Source organism: Gymnodraco acuticeps, unplaced genomic scaffold, assembly GCF_902827175.1.
Source record: "Gymnodraco acuticeps unplaced genomic scaffold, fGymAcu1.1, whole genome shotgun sequence".
NCBI lineage: Eukaryota > Metazoa > Chordata > Actinopteri > Perciformes > Bathydraconidae > Gymnodraco > Gymnodraco acuticeps.
Window position 1 is genome coordinate 3,393,795 of NW_022989974.1, and position 8,599 is coordinate 3,402,393.

Here is an 8,599-nt window from a genome sequence, read left to right on the forward strand (position 1 = left end):
AAACAGCAATTAAGGTAATTTACGTCATAAAAGTTCAACAGCTCAACTGCTATCCTTGTTTATGGAAATTAAAAGTGAAGATTAATATTACTCTTCCCAAATGTTCAATTGTGTCATACATTATGTAACTTTTATTGCAATCTAGTTATTTACAGCACATTAAAACTTTGAATTTAACTAAAAATGATAAATTGTATTCTCTGTCAAAGCGTCTTTGAGTTTTTAGAAAAGCGCTATATAAGTGTCATGTATTATTAATATGTTTTTTCTTAATGGCAAAATATTCCCATGTTCTTTGTGTTGATCAGGATAAAACGTGTAGATATGAGGAGGCAATAAAGCAAAATCATGTCTTGTTAGTGTTATTCTGTTCCTGTATTCCATCAGTAGTAGTCATGAAACGCAGTAAACACAGACATTTGAGCACAGACACAAATAAACAAGTTCTATCACTTACAATATACAACTATGGCAGTGACAGCAGGGGCCAACTTACATATATCAGCTTTTTTCACAGGGATTTAAAAACAGGTGCCAGAGTCAGAACTTGACATTGAATATGCAAAAGATATAAATAAGACATTCATATAAAAATAGGCTTTTACAAAATATACTCTATGAACCAATATTTACCAAAAGTGGAAAAATGTGCCTGTGTTTTTGATCAGTGAATAAATCCTGTTAAGCTAAATCAGCTTGAAGTAAGCAATGCCATTGAAGACAGTCAGTAGAGCGTACAGCCTTCGACCTCAACAAGTGGGATTCTCTAGACTAGCAGCAAACAGAGGGAAGACAAACTCATGAGAGGGTCAGAAGGTCAATGTGAGCAGCCTACAGCAGTTTCATCTGGAACAACATTATTCTAAAACCTTATTCCAGGCCGTTTCAAATCCAGTGTGTTAACAAGTGTATGGACAAACTTGGATTACTTTAATAAACTAAATCCCAACATTTAGTTATTTTTATCCATAATGGACAACATCAGTAGTGTTTTTTTTATAGAATAAATTAATATTAATTATTTTCATTCTCTAAATACAGTATGTTAAATATTCTGACAATGGCTGTGTCATTTCATCTGCACACAGTGTGAGAACCACAGCAGCGTGTCCTTCCCAGCAATCACATCCACCATCATTCATTTGCATTGGCAAAGTCCATTTCCTAAATGTTCATTTAGCTTAAAATTCTTGAAATCTTGCTTCACTGGCTCCCACTGTTAGCACCTGGTCCCACATGCCAGGGTACAGTTTTTCCCTTAACGGTGTCAAGTCACACTTTTTTGACGTGGCACCCGAACAAACACAACAGTCCAAGAAGAGGGGTGAAGAGCTTTGTGTGCAAAAGAATCATGACGCCCCATCTCCAGCCCACCGTACACACAGTACAGTAAGTCCTCATTATACAGCCTTCTTGTAAAGTTTAACAGTTCCAGTTTGTCCATGAAAACACAAAGACATGAACCTACACGCTCACATACGTCATCAGACACACGACACGCACCGTCCAATAAATATTCTCATTTGCATGTGTACACCTCTGTCCTCTCGCTGCAGGTGTTACACTTGACATAGCAGCACCACAGGAACTTGCAGTTGCACTGCCAGACGCGGGAGTACTGGTGTGTGTTGTATCCTCGGCCGCAGCACATCAGGTCACAGCCGCTGATGTGCTGCATCATAGTCTTGTTACACACCCTGCCCTGTGTCCCCAGGCTCCCCGACACCAGGTCCGCCTCACAGTAGTTAGGTGACTTGTCTATGTACACCAGGTCTGTATCCAAGGGCTTCCGGTACGAGTAAGGCTTTTTGATCTTGAGGAATTTAGGACGCTTGTTGCGGCTGGCTTTGATTGACTCCACGTGCACCGCCTGGGCATACTTCTCCTTGAGAATGTAGCCGAGCTCGCGGAACTTGGGAAGTGTAGTCCAGCAGGTTTTGGTGGTGCAGGAGCCCGAGACACCATGACACTTGCATTCCAGTCGCATGCTCTTCTCCAAGACCTAGACATGCAAAAACAACTTAGTAATGCAACTGTAAAAACACTGCAGCGATGAGAGATACACACACTCTGATGATAGCTTAATAACAGCCATATTAGATTACTAAAACCATTTACCATGCAGTTTACTAATAATGATTTGTATCTGCTAGATAAATATGATAATGTTACATTTTTATTTAGAATTTAACATTTCTGAATGTTACATTACAATGCATGCTGTGGCTATATATTCTAAACCCCTGATGTATTTTCAAAGTGTTTCAATTCCCATTCAACTCTTGAACTCCAAGGCAAATGAAAAACGTACAACTTAATAACAATGTGACTGACAAATACACCATGGTTGGGGATTAAATACAGCCCCACCACATAGCTGTGTGATACCATATACACAGAAGCCAAAATAATGTATCAGATTTCAGGCTCTGTGAGTGTAGTTACCACACACAACACACAAATGTCAAGAGTGACTGTACAAGGCGCCGATTGACTAGGATTACTGCTAAAGCCTGAACTGATGACAATGAGAAGTGCCATTGACTGAAACTGGAATTTTCTTTAGCAACAAGGTCAATTGCAATTTCCTTTAACTAAAATGCCAGGAGTTTGGTATGCGATATGGTCCCCTAAAGGCTTTGACGAGATATTTATGCCTTTGCGTTCCTGGCAAGTAAACTGTAACAATAAAACCTGAATACAGACGTGTGAACCAGAACCAAAAAAAAAGACTTTTCCCTGAGCAAACCACTTCATGGCTTTAACTCGCTAATCCATCAGTTGTTCTGTGACCAACACTTGTGACAGGCTTTGTCTGGACGTCTTCGACCAGGGAGCTGTGAACGGCGCTCCTGCTCAGTGTCACTGCTTTTGATTAGCATAAATAAAGGAAGAGGGGGTTGCTATCAAAACAGAGAGGCCATTTATTAGCAAAAAGAAGAGAAACAAAGTAGCAACGTTTGAATCTGCAAGTACAATCTCTTTTCCTGGGAGGCAATTTAGCCTTCCAGATAAGCCAATTTGAATCGATGGTCCCTAAACGGTGAGACATAGTGAAAGAAAGAGAGGATATGAGTTAACTTTGGGAAAACCGGCTTCTTAATTCTTCACTAACTGCAACCTCACTTTAGCTGTTTGGCACATTTTTCTACTCAATCTCTAACCTCTAGACTTGCTGGAGTCTCTTTGTCACTCCGCTGTGATCTGCAGCCATGCATACAGAAATGTCATCAAATGGTATCAACACAACTTAAAAAATAACCTTTCCTTATCAGGTTTCCTTGCTGCTTTTATGTTGTAATGCACATTTTTGCAATAGCTACTGAGAGTTTGCCAACTTCCCTGAATATTAAAATTGAATTTGTCTTGGTGATGATCCAAAGTGGATCCTACAGTATGCCTAGAACTGAATTAAATCTGTGGATTAGAGTTGGTATGCAGGTGGAGTGCATGGTGCTGCACTCCTCTATACAGCAGGAGAGACACATGTCGATGATCAAGCATAGTAACCAAACAGTAAACACCCCTGTGGTGCATGTACACGCACAATGCACCTGCAATTCTGGGTGGGGATTGTCATAAAGGTAACTGTATACTGTCCCAACGGAGCAAATCCCATGAGAATGAGGAGAGGGGGGGGGCTGGGCTAATGCATTTTTGTACAGTGTCAATCTGTTTTCAGTGCAGAGATCTGGGTTGTAATCTAACCCTGCTACTTACACAGCTCTTCCCTTAAAAGCAGCCTTTTTCTCCACTGCTTGTTCATTCTTGGCCCCCGCTGTTTGGCAAGGTGCGCCCACACCACATCATGCCAGAGACTTTTAACAGTTAGCCTTAGACTATTTCACCATGACATTTAGTCTTTACTTCTTCTCTCTTTAAAGTCATTGTGTTTAACAAAGGCACCATTCATGATCACTTACCTTGCGTCCCACCTCATTATTATGGAGGTTCATGAGTGTCCTTGCATTCTGTTTGACCTCCCGAGCGTCGATAAACACTTTGGAGAAACCCAGGCCGTAGCTGATGTCCGCCGAGCAGCCTCCCCACTTCCAGCCTTGGTTTTTACTGTAGTATCCCTGCTTCTCCTTATCACAGCTACAGTCGCTCAGGTTACCCTGTGTACAGGCGGCTGTGATGGCATGGGCCACCCCTGCGGCAATGATGGCGTAGGTGAACGCAGCCTCTTTACTGCCTAGCAGAGCAGAAAAAGAGAGGGATGAATAAAATGTTGCAGGTATACATTGACACTTTTTGAAATCAAGAATGTTTCTCCCTGTGTTCAAGTGATATCCAATAAGTATGACACAGGAGATTAATTATTAACTGTTTGTAGGCTAACATCACAGTCTTTCTGTCATATCCCTCAAGGGCTGCAGTGTTTTGAAACCTGACCTGGAAACTGTCCTGCCCATGAACCAACATGGCCACTGGTTGTATAGTCAACAAAGCAGTATGAATAAGAGGGTTGTCGGCAAGTAAGAGCTATTGATCCGCTCAGAAACTGTCCCATTCTGTGTAAACTCATAAGGCACTGACATCAGAATCTTCATCCTGCCGTTATCTCGACCAAGTCCAGCTAACAAATCATTTACACGCACATGGAAATATCGACAAATAACTAAAGGTTAATCTGACAGGATTTATATAGACAGATCCTGAAGCAAGTTCTCTAACCGTTGTTAAATAAAAAGCCGAGAAAGAAACACTACAAGGCATATTTTTAAGAGCCTTATAATGCAAACAAAGCAATATGTTTTCCTTTGATGCAATGTAAAATCAGTGGTTATATTCATATCCATGATCGACAAGTAGCTTGTTTTTATTTTCAGATCTGTGATTTACTATCGTGCGAACAGGAATCTCCAGAATATAACATCCGTTATATCTACGTGTAAACAAACTCCTCTTGTCTCTGATGACAAACATCATACCTTCTTTGTCCTTCCTCCTAACACCAGGTTGACTGTGTAAAGCCGCCATGTTTTTGATAAACATCTTAAATGTGTGCCTTTGCCATTGAAAAGAAAATCTCATATTGAGGCATCAATTATCTGGACGTTTTTATAGACTCGACGGGCTACGAGCCAAAAAAGAAGGTGTGTCTGTCAGTTCTGACTTCACCGTTGTTAATTTTTCCCCTCCAGTTCTGAGTGCATGAGTTCACCGCGAGACATGGTATGAATTTTTTCTGACTTTGTAATGTGAGGTGGAAGATATTAAAAAAGATAGTGGACTAAAAATCCAAACACCTGTTTAATTTGAACTCAAAGTGCCAGTTCACTGTTCTTCTGCCATGTTTGTTTCTCTTTCATCTCTGCAGTCATGCACCCCTTTATATGGACCTCGTCTCATACAGCTTAGTGTAACTATAAAGTTCAAAAGCAAAACACAGTTGAGGCCTAAAATGGCTCAAAGCTGATGCACCTTGCATTACCAATAAGGATTATGTCACTTTACGGGTCATTCCTCCTTCGCTTTCAAAAACAATTGCAAGCCCCACAGTTCCACTCGGCCGGTGCATCAACAATGGCATTCATTTACAACTATTGGCCTTCTGCGCTAATCTGATCAGTGAAACCAATCTATTTTGTATGGCTGTCCAAGCCGTAGACTTAAACTCCTGTCTTGGAAACACAAACCAAGAGTCTTGACGGACTAAAACCACTTATTCAAAAAGGAACAGATTGTCAAACACTGCTTATTTCAGTTTGACAGCATAAAGAGATAATCCTTTCTTTCCAACTGCAGCAGGCAGGATAGCCTCACACAGCTGGTCCAGGCTGCTGACCATTGTGTGAAATGGTATTTAGCTTATTTGGTTTATATCAATAGTTTGGGGCGTGAACTAACACATACAGAAATTCTATTACGGTTTTTATCTGAAAGGTTTTACAAGGCATCCTCTGTTATCAAACTATTTACATTGACTGCAGCCAAAGGGGTATCATTAGACATCATATAATTATATTTCATTAAACCTTATCTTTCTGTTACTGATATCCTCGATTTCTAAGAGTCGTTAATCTTTAGTTCATAGTTAGCCAACAAACAGGCCACACAACCCCAGCCACAATTACAGCATCCCCTGTCCCGGGCCGGCTCTCCTTGGAGGAGACCTTTGTCTCAGCAGTAAGCATGTTGATTTGAACTAATTCGTTTTTCTCTAATTTAGTACTTTCAGCTCTTGCTTTCCTCTTGGCTTTGCCCCACTGTAACTTATACCCGTGGTAAGATTTACATCCTTACAGTGAGAGCCACAGCACCCATCACTAGACAGGATAAAGACCAGAGAAAATGAGTCTCCAGAGACTTTGCCGGGCTCAAAAGTAGGCTGCCAACAGTCACTAAAGCTTTGTTACGGTGCTGGCTTCAGATACCTTTTGTAGAAAAGCCCTTCTCAATGTGAAGTCTGGAGCAAAACTAGGCCTGATGTAATTGACACGGACTATTTATGAGATGCTCCTTGAATGGATGCAATAATGCAGGGCAAATGATCATTTATGTGGGGAAGAAGTGTGTGTTGTCTGGTGGAGATTATGGCCCAAACGCAAATGGAAAACATATATTCTTTAGGGCATTAAGTAATTATAATGAAGTCCTTGATACACCTTGGAACCCTATTTTTTTTTGGTTAAATATTAACAATTTTTTAGGGGAATCACAAAAGAGCAAGATACAAACACTGTGCGCAATTTACGCACACACATACGCATAATAAAATACAGTTGTGTAAAAAAAATCAAGCTGTAAACAAATGTTAACAGACAGCAACATACCCACTTTCAACTCTTTTCCGAAGACTGTCCTCTCTCCAAGCGCAGAGCAGTTCCAGCGCCCGTTTTTGAACTGAAACTGACACTCGTTGATGCCCATTTGGGCTCCCTCTCCGATGACGATAATGGCATCGGGACGACTCTGGCAGATAATCCGTTGTCTGGGGGCCAAACCGGGGATCTTGTTACAGATTATGCTCGCACCTAGGGCCACCACCGACGAGAAGCCACTGTGAATGGAAGATGGATATGACTGAGAAAAAGTACCATCAACCATTTTTCTTTTTTTTTGGTCGGTAGTTTCATTTTTTTTTTTTTTTTACTCTATATAGTTTACTTTACACTTTAAAATCAGATACATTCCACCAATTATTTGTACTAAATAGTGGTGGTCTTGATGAAATACATGGTCATAATTCAAATGTGAATATATAACTGTTGAAAATATACTGTTTTCCTGGGATAATTGCAGTATAGCATTAAAAATAATCACCTAAATGATTTTCCACTTTAGAAAAATATTTTATAACATGATTTTGATAAGGTGCAATACTAAACTAATTCTGATAATTCAAGTATATTACATTTGTCAGATAAGACTTAATTAGTATGCCACTATGCGTTTTAACAGACTTTAAATGTGAAATGAAGGAAATAAAATGTGTGGAAATAATGGTAAAACCGGGTGCTATCAGTCCAAGACAGGTTTACGCTCTTCCCTTTATCTTTGATATATCGTTTGTAAATTCACCTGCATGCTTTTGAGCTAATATTAGTTCAAATATCTACAAGAGGATTAACAATGATTAAACGTTTGATAGTTATTCGTCAGTTATTAGAGTTATTTGAGTTTAAGAAGAACGTAAAAACTAATGAAAGGCAAAATAACCGTAGCTCACCCAATTTTTAAATAAACAATTCCCAGACAAAGTAAAACTCTTAAAATCCAGCGTCTTGTTCTCCGACTCATTGCGGCCCCGCTCTCAGTTTCATGCAACGATCTGCAGAGCTGATGAGTAACTCGCTTCGCTTAGTCTCCGATCGATCACAGCCCAGGTAACTCCAAAGGGACTCCAAAATGACGAATAGCATCAAAAAATAGCACACGATCGGGAAAACTGTTTACAAATTTCCGGTTAAGGTATCATCCAAACTCCCTTTACGTGGCCCGCTATGGCTGGGCCCTGTTGTCATTGCGAGGGTGTCACAGGTAACCCTTGGGGTGAGCAAGTGCGATTATCTCTTTCTCACAGTTCCTCTACTACCCGCAGGTCCTGGCTATATATCTGGCTCATCTATCTGGGGCGTGTTCTCATGAGACATGGGGCCCTGCATGTTGAAGAATCCCGCCAGGGCTGAATCTCAACACACGCACTAGCGCGCACACGCAATCACAAGTATACAAGTACGCGTGCGCGCACATGCACCTTATGCTGTGAATTCACCTTGACTGATTGGCTTTTCTTGGTCAGTGAGTGGGTCAGGGCCTAAAGTAAAGTGGACATAAGCTTACTTTTACGCAGTTTAACACCGAAATTAACGATATGTTTCCACACAAGCTGCAGATAAACAGTCTTAAAACAAATACAAAATGCACTGACTTAAAACAAATAAGTAGATGCATTGTAACCTAGACAAATTATACTCCCTTCCCTCTGTTCCCATATGGTTGAATCAAACATTGATCATATCTAATACGCATTTGTTTACTTGATTATAGTTTAATAATTGTTTAGATCTTTTGTTCATATGCTACTATAAGAATAATTTATCCACTTCATTCAGTTTTATAAATCATCTGCTACGCACTTTCCCTTAGTGCG

At 40.3% G+C, this 8,599-nt stretch overlaps 1 protein-coding gene across 1 annotated transcript; it reads right to left on the bottom strand.

Annotated features, from left to right (window-relative positions):
• Positions 1-356: 356 nt before the first annotated feature.
• Positions 357-8,017, bottom strand: LOC117543124 (protein Wnt-7a). Its single transcript, XM_034211212.1, has 4 exons — positions 7,676-8,017; positions 6,780-7,006; positions 3,924-4,195; positions 357-2,002 (listed from the first exon to the last, which is right to left on the bottom strand). Exons 1-4 carry the CDS (start codon positions 7,744-7,746, stop codon positions 1,520-1,522), a joined length of 1,053 nt encoding a protein of 350 aa, XP_034067103.1. The 5' UTR covers positions 7,747-8,017; the 3' UTR covers positions 357-1,519.
• Between the last annotated feature and the right edge of the window lie 582 nt (positions 8,018-8,599).